Here is a 21,974-nt window from a genome sequence, read left to right as displayed (position 1 = left end):
AATAATAATAGTAAATCTTGATTGTCATGACATTGTATCTTTTCAGTCTGTAATTAAAGCTATCATTTAGTAGTAATTTGTAATGTGAATAGCCTGATGAAATACAGGTATAAGTTTATCACTAAAATACAGCTGTGAATCATTATGACTATTACTATTTCATTATTATTTGTACACTCTGTTAATCCTTAATTTCCATATGCTATCTCATTATTTCCTAAAAATATTCCTCTAAGGAAAGTAAGGCAAATATTTTTATCATTTTACAAATGAGAAGACAGCTATAAATTAGAGGCAGAGAACCTCAAACCAAAGACTTTGGTTCTAATCTGAGATGCTTTTCCACTATACAAAACCCATGTCACATATATTTTTAATAAATATTAAATTATCCTCTATACTTACAATGCATAAATGGTAATAATTTATATAAGATGGCTGTTTGTTAGTATTGACCGAAAGATAGTTTAAAAAGCTAAAAGTTGATGTTGATGAACAAATGTGATATGTTAAAGTTTTCCTGATCATTAATTCACAAATACTGCATGGGAAAATTGCTTGAGTTTAGAAAATAAGCCTTCACCAAGTCAGTCAGAACCCATCTATTATGTGCTGACACTGTATTAGATTTTGGTGTAGAAGGATGAACAAGACAAATAAGCTCCTTCCCTCATGTCTCTCGTTACCTCACAATATAACAACATAAACAGTTTAAAGTGCTGGGAGCAGAAGTAAACCAAATGTAGCAAAGCAAGCCTAATTCAAGGTGTGTTTGACTTAGTGAGAAATTTCTGCCTAGGATGGAAAGGCTTGGAACAGATGACTGAAAGAAGCAGTTTAGATAACCTCAGATGCATTGTCATTGCAATTGTCTGGAAGAGGAAGACAACAGTCACTGCAGTCCTGGATTCAAAGAGCCTGGTTAAAACATCTTCTTGTATCCTGGTAAATCTTGCTATATTCTTCCATTTCTGTTAGTGATTGGTCTGATCAGGGTGCTCATGTTCCTTATCCAGTGCATCCTCTCACCAATTTCTGAGCCTTATTGGGGAGAATTTTGACTTGTCATGTGAAGTAGTATAGGATAAGTGTAGGATTTTTGCCTCCTTGTTCCTGGCACTGTTGAATGAAGGTCAATTTGACTTTGTGACCCTGACTATTCTAAGGTTCTCACTAACAATAGCCTGCTGTTGATACATGATTTTTATACAAATTTTAATGCTACCAGTTAGGCAAAGTTGTAATATAAAGATAATGGACTATGAATATTGCTTGTTCCTGATTTTAGTCATGTGACATCAGCCTAGTGAACTAATTTCAAGCCTAAAATATGACACACAAGATCCTAAAGTAAGAAATTGTTGCATAAATGAAATGAAGGTTTTTCTTCTCTTTCTCTTCTTTAAGGAAAATTCTTTCCTTAAGCTGAACAAATAAAAATTTACAATATCATTTGGGCTAAAGTTTTCATCTCCAAAATTGAGGTTTTATATTCCCTTGTTGTCTTTCTCTTCAAAGTTGTGGTATTTCTGTGGTGTATTCTAAATTGTTCCTTAGTATGAATCCCTCTGTTGAATTGGATTTCTGATTCTAAGTAATATCTGCTATATAGTGATTTCCTCAACTACTATCACATGGCAAACTAAGTGACAGAGTGGGTGAAAAGTGGCTATGCTGAAATCCTCAAATTATTAGCCATGTGAGGACTAAGCTTGTGATTTTGACCAATGTCAAATATGGTGGTGATTACTAAAAGATCAGTTTTTACATCCAGTCAGTAATGTGACAACCACATTAATCTAAATATCTTAATTCCTTTTATTATGTTTCTGCTAAAAGTCTTATAAAATTCTACTGTGTGATGACTCATGTGTATACTAAAAATAGTGGTGCTGTGAACTACACTTGATCTGAGCTTTGAGCCCCACTTTATTATTTACTATGTGGTTAACCTTGGAAAAATTCCATTTTTTAATATTTGAAAAATGGGGATAGTACAAACAATGATTATATTCTGTTAAACATAAAATAGTACATATATCCATGTATACCTATTTATAAAAAAATATTTAAACACTTTTGCTGTTCTCTTAGGTTGACTTAAGTGGATAAATTATGAAGATACACTCTGAAGCCACAGAGTAAAAATAAGCGAAGAGACTATGTAATGTTCTCCAAAGGTTGTCTGTAGCATTCGTGTGGAGCTGGTCTATGCAGTGGTCTTGTCATAGGTACAGTCACACAAGAAACTAAGAGGAGCTAGAATATGAAATCAACAGATATCTGTGTTAAACAGATGTTAAATTTCAGTTTATGCTATTCAATTTATTATTACTAAGTGTCTATAAAACAATTAAGGTGACTAATATATACTATGCAGTGTCAGGCATAGAAAGATGTATGCCCCCCGAAAATCAGAGTTTCCATGAATTTTGATCATCGTGAATTGCAATTTAAAATTTCCAGTCCTATTGAGTGGTATTTTGCCATCTCAACTCTTTACTTTCTAGGGCAGATAAAGTCAGGCTTATAATTACTAATTAGTCAGGAGTTTTAGAAACATCAACCCAGGAACATGTCTTCAACAGCAGGAAAAGTTACTTCTATATGTTTCTTTAATCATAGGTAGATCTTCACATAGTGGCAGTGGAATAGATACTTTAATCATTTCCAATTTTATTGTATTTTGTTGATACACATTGTTGAAGATAACTGGACTTTAGGGCTTCAAGCAAATACTCCTTATAATACATTCTTTAAAAACCAATTGTTCAGGTAATGTGTAACATGTAACACTTGTTTCCTGACAGTGAATATATCTTACAGAAGATCTTCCTTTGACATCCTGAAAGCAGAGGACATGGATAAAATTAACCAGACATTTTTGCTAGAATTTCTTCTTCTGGGTCTTTCTGAATACCCAAAGATTGAGATTGTTTACTTTGTTGTAATTCTAAGTATGTATCTAGTTGTTCTAATTGGCAACGGTGTTCTGATCACAGCAAGCATCTTTGATTCCCATCTTCACTCCCCCATGTACTTCTTCCTGGGAAACCTCTCTTTTCTGGATATCTGCTATACATCTTCCTCTGTTCCTTCAACTTTGGTGAGCTTAATCTCAAAGAAAAGGAACATTTCCTTCTCTGGATGTGCAGTGCAGATGTTTTTTGGATTTGCGATGGGTTCAACAGAGTGTTTGCTCCTTGGCATGATGGCTTTTGACCGCTATGTGGCCATCTGTAACCCTCTGAGATACCCTGTCATCATGAGCAAGGTGGTGTATATCCTGATGGCTTCTGTTTCATGGCTCTCTGGCGGAATCAACTCAATTGTACAAACATCTCTTGCCATGCGATTGCCTTTCTGTGAGAATAATGTAATCAATCATTTCACATGTGAAATATTAGCTGTTCTCAAGCTAGCTTGTACTGATATATCTCTCAATATTATCACCATGATGGTATCAAATATGGCATTTCTAGTTCTTCCACTGCTGGTCATATTTTTCTCCTACATGTTCATCCTCTATACCATCTTGAGAATGAACTCGGCTACAGGGAGACATAAGGCCTTTTCTACCTGCTCAGCACATCTGACTGTGGTAATTATATTTTATGGTACCATCTTATTTATGTATGCCAAACCTAAGTCTCAAGAACTGCATGGAGAAAACAAGTTGCAAGCTTCTGACAAGCTCATTTCCCTGTTTTATGGTGTAGTGACTCCCATGCTAAATCCTATAATCTACAGCTTGAGGAATAAGGATGTAAAAGCTGCTGTAAAATATTTGCTAAACCAAAAACCTATCCAATAAGTGAGAAGGTAATAGGCAGGAAGGCCAGGGGTCTCCAAATGGAGGAAATAGCCTGCAACTGTCAGACATTTTTCTCTCTCTTAAGTGGCAGGAGGAAACAAACTAGGGATATTTTTTTCCTTCTCTATACAAATTTAACAGGAGGTTTCTCTTAAAATGGACTTCCCTGGTGGCTCAGACGGTTAAGCGTCTGTGTACAATGTGGGAGACCTGGGTTCCATCCCTGGGTCGGGAAGATCCTCTGGAGAAGGAAATGGCAATCCACTCCAGTACTATTGCCTGGAAAATCCCATGGACAGAGGAACCTGTTAGGCTACAGTCCATGGGGTCGCAAAGAGTTGGACATGACTGACTTCACTTTCACTTTCTCTTAAAATACTGTGTTGCCATAATGACACCTGGTTTCACCTGAAGTTAACTATTCTCAAACCTTGAGATAACCAATGCATTTTTCTTATGGAAATGTTTGTCTTAAGCTATGCTAATGTACTATACATTTATCCCAAACTCTGTCTTCAAGTCGGTTTGCCTCATGGCTTAGAACCTACTTGACAAACCAGTATGTAATACTCAGATATTGTTCCCCTAATCTATGTAAATGAAACTATTTGTATGGTAATCTGTCCTTCTACAAGATTCAAGTTAATCATTTTATGGCCCAGGATGAACCATTTGGTGCCAAGATTATCCCAAAATACATCTTATGGGTGAGGGGCCTGGTGCCATTCTGAGTTTTAAGACATTCCTTTCTTTCATTAACAGACTGCTAGTGACTATATAACATCCAGCTGAAGACTAGCAAGGGGGTACTCTTTTTGACCCCTTCTGATGCCTACGTCAGAAGCTTTCTCTATCTCCTTTATACTTTAATAAAACATTATTACACAAAACTCTGAGCGATCAAGCCTCATCTCTGGTCCTGGATTGAATTCTTTTCCTCTGGAGGCCAAGAATCCCGGCTGTCTTTTCATTCAGCAACAACCTTTCATAAGTATTTCAAGAAATGTAGATTCTAGGTAAATAAGTATGACCTTTTTGGGGGAAATCATGGTTTAGGAGAGATTTTTTTCTTCCCTTCACTGACTTACTCTGCTAGAATTACTCAGAACTATAGATTGCAACCACCCTGGCTTCCAGTGTTATCAGGTTTCACAAGTACCATCAGTTCAGTTCAGTCCCCACAAGTACCATCAGTTCAGGACAGTCCCTCATGTCCGACTCTTTGCGACCACATGAACCAAGCATGCCAGGCCTCCCTTCCCATCACCAACTCCCAGAGATCACTCAAAACCATGTCCATAGAGTCAGTGATGCCATCCAACCATCTCATCCTCTGTTGTCCCCTTCTCCCCCTGCCCTCCATCTTTCCCAGCATCAGGGTCTTATCAAATGAAACAGCTCTTTGCATCAGGTGGCCAAAGTATTGGAGTTTCAGCTTCAACATCAGTCCTTCCAATGAACACCCAGGACTGATCTCCTTTAGGATGGACTGGTTGGATCTCCTTGTAGTCCAAGGGACTCTCAAGAGTCTTCTCCAAAACCAGTTCTGAAGCATCAGTTCTTCAGGACTCAGCTTTCTTTATGGATCAAGTCTCACACTTATACATGACCACTGGAAAAACCATAGCCTTGACTAGACAGACCTTTGTTGACAAAATAATGTCTCTGTTTTTAATATGCTATCTAGGTTGGTCATAACTTTCCTTCCAAGGAGTAAGCGTATTTTAATTTCCTGGCTGCAGTCACCATCTGCAGTGATTCTGGAGTGCCCCAAAATAAATCCAGCCACCATTTCACCATCTATTTGCCATGAAGTGATGGGACAAGATGCCATAATCTTCGTTTTCTGAATGTTGAGCTTTAAGCCAACTTTTTCACTCTCCTCTTTCACTTTCATCAAGAGACTCTTTAGTTCTTCTTCACTTTCTGCCATAAGGGTGGTGTCATCTGCATATCTGAGGTCATTATTTCTCCCAGCAATCTTGACTCCAGCTTGTATTTCCTCCAACCCAGCATTTCTCATGATGTACTCTACATATAAGTTGAATAAGCAGGGTGACAATACACAGCCTTGACGTACTCCTTTTCCTATTTGGAACCAGTCTGTTGTTCCATGTCCAGTTCTAATGGTTGCTTCCTGACCTGCATACAGATTTCTCAAGAGGCAGGTCAGGTGGTCTGGTATTCCCGTCTCTTTCAGAATTTCCAATTTATTGTGATCCATGCAGTCAAAGGATTTGACATAGTCAATAAAGCAGAAATAGATGTTTTTCTGGAACTCTCTTGCTTTTTCGATAATCCAGCAGATGTTGGCAATTTGATCTCTGGTTCCTCTGCCTTTTCTAAAACCAGCTTGAACATCTGGAAGTTCACAGTTCACGTATTGCTGCAGCCTCGCTTGGAGAATTTTGAGCATTACTTTACTAGCGTGTGAGATGAGTGCAATTGTGCGATAGTTTGAGCATTCTTTGTCATTGCCTTTCTTTGGGATTGGAATAAAAATGGACCTTTTCCGTCCTGTGGCCACTGCTGAATTTTCCAAATTTGCTGATTTATGGAGTGCATCACTTTCACAGCATCATCCTTTAGAATTTGAAATAGCTCAACTGGGATTCTGTCACCTCCACTAGCTTTGTTCATAGTGATGCTCCCTAAGGCCCACTTGACTTCACATTTCAGGATGTCTGGCTCTAGGTGAGTGATCACACCATCATGATTATCTGGGTTGTGATGATCTTTTTTGTACAGTTCTTCTGTGGATTCTTGCCACCTCTTAATGTCTTCTGCTTCTGTTAGGTCCATCGCATTTCTGTCCTTTATTGAGCCCATCTTTGCATGAAATGTTCCCTTGGTATCTCTACTTTTCTTGAAGAGATCTCTAGTCTTTCCCATTCTATTGTTTTCTTCTATTTCTTTGCATTGATCACTGAGGAAGGCTTTCTTATTTCTCCTTGCTATTCTTTGGAACTCTGCATTCAGATGCTTATATCTTTCCTTTTCTCCTTTGCTTTTCACTTCTCTTCTTTTCACAGCTATTTGTAAGTCCTCCTCAGACAACCATTTTGCCTTTTTGCATTTCTTTTTTTTGGGGATGGTCTTGATCCCTGTCTCCTGGACAATCATGAACCTCTGTCCATAGTTCATCAGGCGCTCTATCAGATCTAGTTCCTTAAGTTTATTTCTCACTTCCACTGTATAATCATAAGGGATTTGATTTAGGTCATACCTGAATGGTCTAGTGATTTTCCCCACTTTCTTCAATTTCAGTCTGAACTTGGCAATAAAGAGTTCATGATCTGAGCCACAGTCAGCTCCTGGTCTTGTTTTTGCTGACTGTATAGAGCTTCTCCATCTTTGGCTGCAAAGAATATAATCAATCTGATTTCAGTGTTGGCCATCTGGTGATGTCCATGTGTAGAGTCTTCTCTTGTATTGTTGGAAGAGGGTGTTTGCTATGACCAGTGTGTTCTCTTTGCAAAACTCTATTAGCCTTTGCCCTGATTCATTCTGTACTCCGTGGCCAAATTTGCCTGTTATTCCAGGTGTTTCTTGACTTCCTACTTTTGCATTCCAGTCCCCTGTAATGAAAAAGACATCTTTTTTTTTGGGTTTTAGTTTAGAAGGTCTTGTAGGTCTTCATAGAACTGTTCAACTTCAGCTTCTTCAGTGTTACTTGTTGGGGCATAGACTTGGATTACTGTGATATTGAATGGTTTGCCTTGGAAACAAACAGAGATCCTCCTGTCATTTCTGAGATTGCATCCAAACACTGCATTTCAGACTCTTTTGTTGACTATGCTGGCTACTCCATTTATTCTAAGGGATTCCTGCCCACAGTAGTAGACATAATGGTCATCTGAGTTAAAATTACCCATTCTAGTCCATTATAGTTTGTTGATTCCTGGAATGTCGATGTTAACTCTTGCCATCTCCTGTTTGACCACTTCCAATTTGCCTTGATTTATGGACCTAACATTCCAGGTTCCTATGCAATATTGCTCTATACAACATCGGACCTTGTGTCTATCACCAGTCACATCCACAACTGGGTGTTGGTTTTACTTTGGCTCCATGCCTTCATTCTTTCTGGAGTTATTTCTCCACTGATCTCCAGTAGCTTATTGGGCACCTACCCACCTCGGGAGTTTACCTTTCAGTGTCCTATCTTTTTACCTTTTCATACTGTTCATGGGGTTCTCAAGGCAAGACTACTGAAGTGGTTTGCCATTCCCTTCTCCAGTGGCCCACATTCTGTCAGACCTCTCCACCATGATCCATCTGTCTTGGGTGGCCCCACACAGCATGGCTTAGTTTCACTGAGTTGTACAAGGCTGTGGTCCATGTGATCAGACTGGCTAGTTGTCTGTGATTGTGGTTTCAGTGTGTCTACCCTCTGATGCCCTCTCTTAGCACCTACAGTCTTACTTGGGTTTCTCTTACCTTGGACATGGGGTATCTCCTCTGGGCTACTGCTCTTGACCTTGGACAGGGGTAGCTCCTGGGCCGCACAGCCACCCCTCCTACAAGATCCAAGTACCATGGATGTCAAAATCTCATCCCTGGTAAAATCTAAAGTGAGTGTTTCTGGTGTTCTACTTTTATCATTTGGAAGAGTTTAAGACGAGTTGATATTCATTCTTCTCTAAATATTTAGTAGAATTCACCCATCAAGATATCTGGTCTTGGACTTTCCTTTTGGGGACTTTCTCCTGATTGCTTCTTTCCATCTCTTTTTTGTTATTTGTTTATTTAGGTTTTATACTTCTTATTGATTCAGTCTTGGTAAGATATATGTTTCTAGGGTTTTCATTTTTTTCCAAAGCCGCCAGATTGTTGGCATATAATTATTCATAACAATTACAGTCTGTAGTATCAGTTGTAAAGTCTTCTCTTCCATTTCTGAATTTATTTGAATCTTCTTTTTCTCTTAATCCAGCTAAAGGTTTTCAATTTTGTTTATCTTTTCAGAAAAATGGCTTTTATTTTCATCAATTTTAAAAATTATTTTTCTGTTCTCTGATTCATTTCTGCTCTATCTTTGTTATTTTCTTCCTTCTGCTAAGTTGTGTTTGGCTTGTTCTTTTTCTGGTTCCTTGTGGTGTAAATTTAGGTTGTTTATTTGGGAAGTTTTTATTTTTCAATGTGGTGTTGATCACTATAAACTTCCCTTTTAATATTACTTTAATGCATCCCATATTTTTCGTATTGTGTTTTTGTCTTGATATCTTCTTTTATTAATAATTTTCTTTTTTTTTCTTGAGAAAATAGTTGTTTAAGAATGCGTTGTTTCTATATGTTTGTGAGCTTTCCATTTTCTTTCTATTATTTAGTTCTACTTTCAGTCCACTGTGATGAGGAAAGGATACTTAAAATGATTTTAGTCACCTTTTTAGTCACCTTAAGTTTGTTAAGACTTGTTTTCTGACCTGTACTGGAGGATGTTCCATACGGATTTGATAAGAATGAATAGTCTGTTGAGTGGAATGTTCTATACATGTCTGTTAGGTTCATTTGGTGATAGTGATTTTAAGCCTGCTACTTCCTTTTTGATTTTCTAGATAACTATTCATTTAGAGAGTGGGGTATGGAAGTTTCCTACTATTATTGTATTGCTATCAATTTCTTCCATTAGATCTGTCACCATTTGCTTTGTATACTTAGGTACTTTGACATTGCTGCTGCTGCTGCTGCTAAGTCGCTTCAGTCGTGTCCAACTCTATTGGGTATATATATAATTGCTATATTTTCCTGACAAATTGACACTTTCATCATTATACAATGACTTTCTTTGTCTCTTATGATAATTTTTGACTTGAAGTGTATTTTTCTAATATAAATATAGCTACCTCTCTCTTTGGTTATCATTTGCTTGGAATGCCTTTCCTCACCCCTTCACTTTCAGCCTTTGTGTGTCCTTAAATCTAAAGTAAATCTCTTGTAGGTGACATATACTTGAGTCTTATTTTTTTAATTCATTCAGCTACTCTTTTTTGATTATGAAGTTTAGTCCATTTACATTCAAAGTAATTATTGATAGCATGGTAAGGAGTTACCCTGGTCATTTTAAAAAATACTTTCTGTCTGTTTTGTAGCTCTCTTATTTATGTCTTGTCTTTCTTTGTGGTTTTATGAAATTTTTACAGCTGTATTCTTTGATTGTTTTCTGGTCTCTTTTGTGTACCTACTATGTTTTATCTTTACCATAGGATTTGTATCAACATTTAAAAATTATAGCAGTCCCTTTTAAGTTCATAACTTAAGACAATTGTGTGCAGAAATTTTACATGTTACTTCCCTTTTATATAATTGATGTCAGATTTTACTTATTTTTGTATTGTGTTTTTATTTAAAAACATCAGTGGTTACAGTTATTCTGCTACTTTTGTCTTTTAATGTATATGCTAGTATTAAAAGTGACTTACATGCCACAATTACAGTATATAATAATCTATGATATATATACTGTATATATACTATATATATATAATATATATACTGCATATATTTATTCTTAGCAGTAAGATTCTGGTTACCATTCTTCTTGAATGGTTTTTCTTTCTGTACTGAATTTCTCACTTTGTTCATGTGTCATTTTCCTGCTTTCACTTGTTTGTCTGCAGCTCATTGAGCTCTTTTAAGGTATTTTTTTGGAATTCTTTGTCAAATAGTTCTTGGATCTCTGTTTTTTTTTTTTTTTTTTTTTTTTTTAGGGTTGGTTTCTGAAGCTTTTTTGCTTTCCTTGGATGTATCATTTTTGCCTGATTCTTCATTATTCTTTTAGACTTGCATTTGTTTTTGTGCATTTGAAGGAGCATGTCCCCTCTTCCAGTCTTTACAGATGATTTTGGCAGGTATTGACCCTCTCCTGTTGGATTCTTAGACAACCAGTACTACCTCCAGGATTGCAGTCAAGTGAGCCTGGAGCTGGGTCACAGGGCTGCATCTCTGTCTGTAGTAGGGTCTATGGTTGATATCAGGTCTGATACCCTTGTTAATAGGGATATAAGTGGGCATAGTTCATCCTGGATAGATGTTACTGTTTCCAAGACCATGATAAAGTTGAGCTGGTGCTTGATCATGGGACTGCTTCAAAGTTTTCAGTCAGGACTATGGCTTGGGAACTTATTACTGGGGTTAGTTTAAGTGTGGCTACGGCTAAATCCATTTAAGGTCAGAACTGGTAAGAAAACCAAGGATAAGCAGGACTACAGCCAGGTCTGCAGGAGGATAGGGCAGCGTTTGTGTCTGCAGTTAGGTCCACGGTTGGTGGGCCTGCTACTGAGGTGTTGGCCTGCTTTCTCAAACTTCGTTCCTCAGACTGTCTCCACTGGTGTGTAGTACCCTTACAAATTAGATCCTGCAGCTCCCACAAAGGTACTTTTATCTATAGATGATTGTCAAATCTGTAATTCTCCTGCAGAACTAGGGCTGGGGGCTTCTTATTATGCCATCTTACTGGCATAATGTCATGCTCTCATTTTAAGAATTTTGGAAATTATTTTAGTATCTAGGAAAAACTCTTGAAGAGGGAACATGGAAAAACAGGAAGAAGACAATATGATATAAATTAACATGATGAGTAAAAGACATGTGTTTTACTTATTCGATTTCAATAAGATACTGCTGTAAAACACATGGAAGAGAAATCTGGGATGTGACTATAGATTTGGATTCATCAGTTATGGGTGATTCATTGAAACAATGAGAATGGATAAATTTGCCATATGAGATAATACTAGAATCAGGTGGTGACCATTTTGTGGAGGGATATTCATGTCAGGTCAATATGTTTTCATTTTAGGTGGAAGACCAAAGTAATTTTTGAATTGTTGTTCAGTCGTTCAACTGTGTCTAACTCTTTTTGACCCCATGGACTGCAGCATGCCAGCCTTTCCTGTCCTTCACCATCTCCCAGAGTTTGTTCAAACTCATGTCCACTGAGTCAGTGATGGCATCCAACCATCTCATCATATTACCCCCTTCTCCTCCAGCCTTCAACCTTTTCCAGCATCAGGTTCTTTCCCAATCATTTGGCTCTTTACACAAGGTGGCCAAAGCATTGGAGCTTTAGCATCAGTCCTTCCAATGAATATTCAAGACTGATTTACTTTAGGATTGACTGGTTTCATCTCCTTGCAGTACAAAGGACTCTCAAGTGTCTTCTCCAACACCACAGTTCAAAAGCATCAATTATTCGGGCCTCAACTTTCTTTCTTCCAACTCTCAAATCCATACATGACTACTGGAATAACTATAGCTTTGACTATATGGACCTTTGTCAGCAAAGTGATGTCTGCTTTTTAATATGCTGTGTAGGTTTGTCACAGCTTTTCTTCCAAGGAGCAAGAGTCTTTTAATTTCATGGCTGCAGTCACCATCTGCAGTGATTTTGGAGCATCCCCCCCCCGCCGCCAACCAAAAAAAAAAAAAAGTATTTCACTGTTTCCATATTTTCCCCATCTATTTGCTATGAAGCAGTGGGACTGGATGCCATAATCTTCATTTTTGGAATGTTGAGTTTTAAACCAGCTTTTCTACTCCTCTTTCACCTTCATCAAGAGGCTCTTTAGAACCTTTTTATTTTCTGCCATTAGAGTGGTATCTTCTGCATATCTCAGTTTATTGATATTTCTCCCAGCCTGGCATTTCACATGATTTACTCTGCGTGTAAGTTAAATAAGCAGGGTGACAATATACAGTCTTGTTGTACTTCTTTCCCAGTTTTGAACCAGTCAATTGTTTCATGTCTAAATTCTAACTGTTGCTTCTTGACCCACATACAGGTTTCTCAGGAAACAGGTAAGGTGGTCTTTTACTCCCATATCTTTAAGAATTTTCCATAGTTTGGTGTGAACTATGCAGTCAAAGGCTTCAGCATAGTCAATGAAGTGGAGGTAGATGTTTTTCTGGAACTCCCTTTCTTAGTCTATGATGCAAAAAAAAATGTTGGCAATTTGATCTCTGGTTCCTCTGCTTTTTCTCAATTCAGCTTGTACATCTAGAAGTTCTCAGGCCATGTCCTGCTATGAAGCCTAGCTTGAAGGATTTTGAGCATTACCTTGTTAGCCTGTGAAATGAGGGTGATTGTGAGGTATTTTGAACATTCTTTGGCATTGCCCTTATTTGGGATTGGAATGAAAACTAACCTTTTCCTGTCTTGTGACCACTGGTGACTTTTCCAAATTTGCTGGCATATTTGAAGACCCATTAATTAGAAAGTAGATACACTGTATAGAATTAGGAAATATGCAGAGACTGTGTAACCACTTAGAATGTTATTGTACCAGCCAAGCTAAAAGGTTGTAAGAGCTAAGATCATGACAGTAGCAGAGAACAAATAGTATTATATGGCCTTTAGGATAAAACAGATCTGTGTTCAAACCCCATCTCAGACGCTAACATCCATGATTACCATTATTTGGAAGAGCACAGGCACTCATATATCTGTTGAAATAACTGAACTATTTCTATAAATTCTAAGAACTAATAACCTACTCTAAAATATAAACTCCAATTCTAATTCTAGTTCTAAAAATAAACTCAAGTTATACTGTCCCAAAGAATACAATAAGAATGAAAAGTAGAAAATATAGAAGAATGTATTTTGGCTTCATATAAAAAAGTGTTTCTAACAGCTAACAACTAGATTCCCTGAGGAGCTGATGAGCTCCCCATAACTAGAGGTGTGTAAGAAAGGATGGATAAAAGCCCATTATGTATCTCTTAGAGGATATTCAAGCATAAAGTGTAGAGATAGGTGCTTTTAATTCTGTGAGATCTGATTGTTGTGCTGACTGCCTTTAAACATTATTTGGTAGGTTAAAAACACCTTTCCTTTGAGGAAGATAGGATAAGTTACATGTGATATTGGTAACCAGGAACTACATGTGAAAGGATACAAATAATTTGAGTCAAGGTCTTTTGGTGATAATGGGAATATGACATGATTTGGTTGACAATATGTCTTAGAGGTTTGCCTGAAGAGAATTTTTACCTTGAAATTCTTCATTTCTTTGGATAGGTGAAGATGATGTAGATATATTTTTATTATTTCATGCTTGTTATTCTTGAAGTTAATCATGTATATATGTGATAAGGTTCTGCTCTCCAGTATTTCTAAATCTCTGGTGTGATACTGAGGTCTCATAATATTGAAAAATTGCCTGAATTTCTTTTCTGTAGTGATAAGAGTAGAAACTGCCATCTATTTTGAGGCTCATTCTTTCTTTGGGGAAGGACCACAATAAGCAGTGGATCTTATTGTGCTGAATGAAGCACAAGCTGAAATCAAGATTGCCAGGAGAAATATCAATAATCTCAGATACACAGATGATACCACCCTTATGGCAGAAAGTGAAGAGAAACTAAAGAGCCTCTTGATCAAAGTGAAAGAAGAGAGTGAAGAAGCTGGCTTAAAACTCAGCATTCAAAAAATGAAGGTCATGGCATCCGGTCCCATCACTTCATGGCAAATAGATGGGGAAACAATGGAAACAGTGTCAGACTTTATTTTGGGGGGCTCCAAAAAAACTGTAGGTGGTGACATGAAATTAAAAGATGCTTGCTCCTTGGAAGAAAACCTAGACAGCATAAACGACCTAAATAGCATACTAAAAAGCAGAGACATTACTTTGCTGACAAAGGTCCGTCTAGTCAAAGCTACGGTTTTTCCAGTAGCCATGTATAGATGTGAGAGTTAGATTATAAAGAAAACTGAGTGCCTCAGAATTGATGCTTTTGAACTGTGGTGTTGGAGAAGACTCTTTGAGTCCCTTGAAGTGCAAGGAGATGAAACTAGTCAATCCTAAAGGAAATCAGTCCTGAATATTCATTGGAAGAATGATGCTGAAGCAGAAACTCCAGTACTTTGGCCACCTGATGGGAAGAACTGACTCATTGGAAAAGACCCTGATGCTGGGAAAGATTGAAAGCAGGAGGAGAAGGGGATGACAGAGGATGAGACAGTTCGATGGCATCACCGACTTGATGGACATGAGTTTGAGCAAGCTCTGTAGTTGGTGATGGACTGGGAAGCCTGGTGTGCTGCAGTGCATGGGACTGCAAAGAGTTGGACACGACGGAGCGACTGAATTAAACTGAACAATAAGAAGTGCTTTTAGTCATATACCCCAATTTTTTTGAGTTAAGCCTAGTTCTTGTAGAAAAAGGAAGTGAATAGACCTCAGAATAAGGAATTAAAGAGAAAAACGTTTAAAGATTCCACTGTGAGGAAGAATGGCTAGTAGCATGCCTGTTACTTCCACTATAAGCACTTTTGCCATAGATATCTTTGCAGCAAGAATTTCTACCCAAATATATTTTGCTGCCTAATTAATTGGCCATAAGGCAGTGTTACTATGAAAGACAAAGCGACTTGTTCACATTTTTTTATCTGAAAGTTTGATTTCAATTAGTTGAAATGCATTAACATTTCTTCTAGTTAGCAATATTATTGAGGGCTTTATTTAGCTGGCAAATGATGATAATTTGCTTTTGCTTCAAGAATTGGTTTCTTAGTTTGAAAAATGTTACACTAGGTAGAAAGAGGCTGATGGTCTCAATGGCACAAGTTTGAACCGATATTTCCTATAGAACTTTGGAACATCTGTCAACAGCTGTGAAAATGTTAAGAAAAAAAAAAAAAAAACAGCAGTCTAGAGGTTTTCACAAAACAATACAAAGTACAGTTACAAATATGCATACTAGTATTTGGAAACTGATACCTCCATCAATGAAGTAAAAAAAATGGGGAAAAAGAAAAAATGCAATGTTGAACAAGGAAATATATCAAGCAAAAAAGTGTATAAAATACTATGAATGAATGAATGATTCAGAAGACAAATGTTCAGGTACAAGTCACAAAGTAAAATATTTTATTTCCATAGTATCACCATGACTATGCACACATTTTAAATGCATTAAAATATTTTGTATTTTGCAATCAGTCAGTTCAGTCACTCAGTCGTGTCCGACTCTTTGCGATCCCATGAATCACAGAACCCCAGGCCTCCCTGTCCATCACCAACTCCCGGAGTTCACCCAGACTCATGTCCATCAAGTCAGTGATGCCATCCAGCCATCTCATCCTCTGTCGTCCCCTTCTACTCCTGCCCCAAATCCCTCCCAGCATCAAGGTCTTTTCCAATAAAATCCTTTAAATTTTGTCATTCATCTTTGTGTGGTATGTTTATGTACTTTTTGATGTTCCCTTTTTTTTTTGTTGTTGTTATTTTACCTTTTATGGCAAAATTGCCTTATGGCCAATTGACTATGCAGCAAAAATGTCTATGACAAAGACGGTTATAACAAAAGTATCTAGAACCATCTAGAAGATATGAGAAGCAGTGATATTCTATATTAAATTCTTTTTTAAAAAACCTGCATCACTTAAATTTGTTCTCATGTTCAGTTGTTTATTAAACATGACAACTTCTTGAACATGTTTGTGTTTTTTTCACTCTTTGGGGGGCAAAATGGACTGTGAACAGCTTAAATACAATGGAGAAATAGTTATAAGATTATAATAGAAAATTTTAGAGAAGTACAATAGAGCATTCTGGGGAAAAATAATCAAGAAGTAGCAAAATGTGTGCATTTATGCAATATAAAGATTATATTATTGAAATTCGGTAACTAAAAGAAGAGGTGACTCCTGAATGCTAGAGAAATTGGGACTCCCAGTTCAGTTCAGTTCAGTTCAGTTGCTCAGTCGTGTCCAACTCTTTGTGACCCCATGAATCGCAGCATGCCAGGCCTCCCTGTCCATCACCATCTCCCGGACTTCACTCAAACTCACGTCCACTGAATCGGTGATGTCATCCTGCCATCTCATCCTCTGTTGTCCCCTTCTCCTCCTGCCCCCAATCCCTCCAAGCATCAGAGTCTTTTCCAATGAGTCAACTCTTCGCATGAGTTGGCCAAAGTACTGGAGTTTCAGCTTTAGCATCATTCCTTCCAAAGAACACCCAGGACTGATCTCCTTTAGAATGGACTGGTTGGATCTCCTTGCAGTCCAAGGGACTCGCAAGAGTCTTCTCCAACACCACAGTTCAAAAGCATTAATTCTTTGGTGCTCAGCTTTCTTCACAGTCCAACTCTCACACCCATAAATGACCACTGGAAAAACCATAGCCTTGACTAGACGGACCTTTGTTGGCAAAGTAATGTCTCTGCTTTTCAATATGCTATCTAGGTTGGTCATAACTTTTCTTACAAGGAGCAAACGTCTTTGAATTTCATGGCTGCAGTCACCATCTGCAGTGATTTTGGAGTCCCCCAAAATAAAGTCTGACACTGTTTCCACTGTTTCCCCATCTATTTCCCATGAAGTGATGGGACCAGATGCCATGATCTTTGTTTTCTGAATGTTAAGTTTTAAGCCAACTTTTTCACTCTCCTCTTTCACTTTCATCAAGAGGCTTTCTAGTTCCTCTTCATTTTCTGCCATAAGGGTGGTGTCATCTGCATATCTGAGGTTATTGATATTTCTCTCGGCAATCTTTATTCCAGCTTGTGCTTCTTCCAGTCCAGCATTTCTTGTGATGTACTCTGCATATAAGTTAAATAAGCAGGATGACAATATACAGCTTTGACGTACTCCTTTTCCTATTTGGAACCAGTCTGTGGTTCCATGTCCAGTTCTAACTGTTGCTTCCTGACCTGCAATAGGTTTCTCAAGAGGCAGGTCAAGTGGTCTGGTATTCCCATCTCTTTCAGAATCTTCCACAGTTTATTGTGATCCACACAGTCAAAGGCTTTGGCATAGTCAATAAAGCAGAAATAGATGTTTTTCTGGAACTCTCTTGCTTTTTTCATGATCCAGCGGATGTTGGCAATTTGATCTCTGGTTCCTCTGCCTTTTCTAAAACCAGCTTGAACATCTGGAAGTTCATGGTTCATGTATTGCTGAAGCCTGGCTTGGAGAATTTTGAGCATTACTTTCCTAGCATGTGAGATGAGTGCAGTTGTGCGATAGTTTGAGCATTCTTTGGCATTGCCTTTCTTTGGGATTGGAATGAAAACTGACCTTTTCCAGTCCTGTGGCCACTTCTGAGTTCCAGTGATTCCTAAAAATGAAAAATTTCTTTGGGAAAGAAAGGATGAAAGTGCAAGACTGAGAAAGAGACTGAAACAGAGAATAAAAAATAACAGAAGGTGGGAGGAGCACATGTAGATCATATTAGAAAAAAATTAAGGAAAATTAGAGCTGGGACTAGTGAGGGAGAAAGAGTGGATGAGGTAAGGTAAAATAATGTATTAATCAGAATACACGTGGTTTTAAGCAATTAAAAAATCTATTCAAACTATTTATTAAAGGAAGTATATTAATTCAAGCAACGAGTAGTCTACTGAGTAGTCTGTACTTTTTAGACCCAACTTTCCAGGAGTTAATGATGCCATCAAGCATAGTCTATTTCCTTCCCTCAGCTTACTTTCCTCTTGGGTGATTTGATTCTTAGTCTGACTCTTACATACTGACAAAGACGCAAATGAGAAAATCCAGGGTTACCTTAGAAAACGAGTGACTCTTTTATGATACTCAGACAACATTCCAGCAATGAAGACTGATTAACATGGCTTAGGTCACATGCTACCCTGAATAAATCACTGTGGCTAGGGAGGATGTTCATTTTTCATTGGTCCAAACTGTGTTTCATGATTATCATTCAATCCAGATAGTGTGGTCTGGACTACGCAGCAAAATATGCATTGAGATTGGGAGGCAGTTGATTCTTTAACATGAAAAGAGGCATTCTTTGACAAGATGAGGGGATGCTGGATAGACAAAAAGAGCAAATACTTCAAGGAGACTAAGAAAGATGATGAAAAAGAGAAGAAAGAGAAGGGTATGAAAAGGAAGAAGAAATTGGGAAGGGGACAGAGAGAGAGTGTTACAGAGAGTGAAAAATAGAGTGAGATACACAGAGAGACAGGTTTCCCAGGTGTCAAAGTGGTAAAGAATCCAGCTGCCAATACAGGAGGCACAAGAGATGTGGGTTTGATCTCTGAGCCGGGAAGATCCCCTGAAGTAGGAAATGGCAACCCAATCCAGTATTCTTGCCTGGAAAATTCCATTGGCAGTGGAACCTGGTGGGTTACAGTTCATAGAGTTGGACACAACTGAGTCCCTCCCCCAACACACACACACAAAGGGAGAGAGAGACAAACAGAGAGAATGCTATTCATCATTCTTTTATGGCCTGTGTGCAACCAACAGCTATTGATGGCTATAACTAGAAAGACTGTTGAAAAGATATTATATGGAAAGGTTTACAAGGATATATCAGTCAGTTCAGTTGCTCAGTTGTGTCCAGCTCTTTGTGACCCCATGGAATGCAGCACGCCAGACTTCCCTGTCCATCACCAACTCCCAGAATTTGGTCAAACTTATGTCCATCAATTCGGTGATGCCATCCAACCATCTCATTCTCTGTCATCCCCTTCTCTTCCTGCCTTCAATCTTTCCCAGCATCAGGGTATTTTCCAAGGAGTCAGGTCTTCCCATCAGGTGGCCAAAGTATTGGAGCTTCACCTTCAGCATCAGTCCTTCCAATGAACATTCAGGACTGATTTCCTTTAGGAATGACTGGTTTGAACTCCTTGCAATCCAGGGGACTCTCAAGATTCTTCTCCAACACCACAGTTCAAAAGCATCGATTCTTCAGCACTCAGCTTTCTTTATGGATCAACTCTCACATCCATACATGACTACTGGAAAAACCATAGCTTTGACTAGATGGACCTTTGTTGGCAAAGTAATGTCTCTACATTTTAATATGCTGTCTAGGTTGGTCATAGCTTTTCTTCCAAGGAACAAGCATCTTTTAATTTCATGGATTCAGTCACCATCTGCAGTGATTTTGGAGCCCAAGAAAATAAAATCTCTCACTGTTTCCATTGTTACCCCCATCTATTTGCCATGAAGTGATGGGATTGGATGCCTGAAATGCAGTAGTTGGGTGCAGTATCAAAAATGACAGAATGATTTCTGTTCATTTCTAAGGTAAACCATTCAGTATCATGGTAATCCAAATCTATGCCCCAACCAGTAATACCAAAGAAGCTGGAGTTGAATGGGCCTCTGAAGACAAGGATGTATACTGTTATGAAAATGAGAACTCCACATTAAAGAGCACATTAAGAGTGCTCTTATTTTACTAAGTTCTGCAGGTTCATCTCGGAATACCAAAGTATATCTTTTCCCCAAAGAATTCTTAAGCTCTTTCATATTTTCCATGAGTACAAGTGTCTACTCAAAATTTTATGCACAGCTTCTTTCACATCCTTATTTCTCAGGATGTGGATGATGGGGTTCAACATTGGGGTTACTGCTCCGTAAGACAGCCCAATGATCTCATCAGATGTCTTTGTGTCCTTTGACTTGGGTTTCATGTACATAAAGAGAGCTGAACAATAGAATAAAATGACTACAATCAGGTGGGCTGAACAGGTAGAAAAGCCCTTTTATCTCCCTTCTGCAGATTTAATTATCAGGATGGAAGAGAGGATGAAAACATAGGAGATAAAAATTAACACCTGGAACAAGATGGCAGAGGAATAGGTGGACATGGAATACATCTCTCTCCACGGATACATCAGGAATACACCTTTAGACACAGAAGTGAATGCAGAACACCAGCTAAGATTGGACAGGAGTACCTGACCAGTAGAAAATAATATATAGGCCCACACAAGATTCAATAGGATGAAGGAACTAGGGGTAAAAATGGGAATGTTAGTAGGACTTGACCTGCCTTCAGTGGATGGGGAAACTGAAGCAGGGTCCGATCCCCACACAGGGGCAATTGTCTGAGTCAGAGGAGAAACATTTAAGGATAAGAGAGAAACAGCTGATCTGTGGCAGCCTAAATGGAATGAAAATCAGACAGTCCTTGCTGCAGCCATACATACCCTGGATGGTGCAGTGGCTGGGAGCTGGAGTTTAGAGGTTGTGGAGCAATCCCAGGGTGAGGGCTGCTGTTGACTGGAGAGAGACAGATAGAGGGGATGTGAGGGAGAAGATTGTGGTGGGGAATACCTGTGGAGGAAAGCCGGGCAGCCATGGAAACAAGGCGATTATGCTAAGTCGTGAGTGGGGGTGGAGCCATCACCATAGCCTCTCTCTCCTGACACACCAGCATTGGCAGCTAAAAAATAGAGAGGCTGGCCCATAAAATAGAGAGGCTGCGCTGAACTACTGAGTAGGACCCCATCCAGGGTGCTCTTTTAAGTGACTGATGCATTGATTACAGAGAAGGACCCCAGGCAGGGGGTCCCTCTATGTGCCTGACACTTCAAGCAACAAAGGACCCCAGGCAAGGAAGTCCTCTAAGTGCTTGAACAGGTGGAGCTACAAAGAAAGACTGGCCAAAGAGGCCTTCTGATCACCAGCTACAGGAGGCTTGAAAAAAGACCCTGATGCAATCTCAAAAACGACAGAAGGATCTCTGATTATTTCCAAGGAAAACCATTCAATATCACAGTAATCCAAGTCTATGCCCCGACCAGTAATGCTAAAGAAACCGAAGTTGAACCATTCTAAAAAGACCTACAAGACATTCTCGAACTAACACCCCAAAAGATGTGCTTTTCATTATAGGGAACTGGAATGCAAAAGTACGAAGTCAAGAAATACCTGGAGTAACAGGCAAATTTGGCCTTGGAGTACAGAATGAAGCAGGGCAAAGGCTAATAGAGTTTTACTAAGAGAATGCAGTAGTCATAGCAAACACCCTCTTCCAACAACACAAGAGAAGACTCTACACATGGACATCACCAGATGGTCAATACCAAAATCAGATTGATTATATTCTTTACAGCAAAGATGGAGAAGCTCTATACAGTCAGGCAAAAACAAGACCAGGAGCTGACTGTGGCTGAGATCATGAACTCCTTATTGCCAAATTCAGACTGAAATTGAAGAAAGTAGGGAAAACCACTAGACCATTCAGGTATGACCTAAATCAAATCCCTTATGTTTAGACAGTAGAAGTGAGAAATAGATTCGGGGAATTAGATCTGATAGAATGCTTGAAAAACTGTGGATGGAGGTTCCTGATATTATACAGGAGGCAGGGATCAAGAGCATCACCAAGAAAAAGAAATGCAAAAAGGCAAAGTGGTTGACTGAAGAGGCCTTACAAATAGCTGTAAAAGAAGA

At 38.5% G+C, this 21,974-nt stretch overlaps 1 protein-coding gene across 1 annotated transcript; it reads left to right on the top strand.

The window, feature by feature from the left end:
- The first annotated feature begins 2,803 nt into the window (after positions 1 to 2,803).
- Positions 2,804 to 3,814, top strand: LOC113897883 (olfactory receptor 13C3). Its single transcript, XM_027550822.1, has one exon. It carries the CDS (start codon positions 2,861 to 2,863, stop codon positions 3,812 to 3,814), a length of 954 nt encoding a protein of 317 aa, XP_027406623.1. The 5' UTR covers positions 2,804 to 2,860.
- The last annotated feature ends 18,160 nt before the right edge of the window (positions 3,815 to 21,974 follow it).

This window comes from Bos indicus x Bos taurus, chromosome 8, assembly GCF_003369695.1.
Source record: "Bos indicus x Bos taurus breed Angus x Brahman F1 hybrid chromosome 8, Bos_hybrid_MaternalHap_v2.0, whole genome shotgun sequence".
NCBI lineage: Eukaryota > Metazoa > Chordata > Mammalia > Artiodactyla > Bovidae > Bos > Bos indicus x Bos taurus.
The sequence above is the reverse complement of the archived record's forward strand: the minus strand, read 5'-3'. Positions and strand labels throughout refer to the sequence as shown.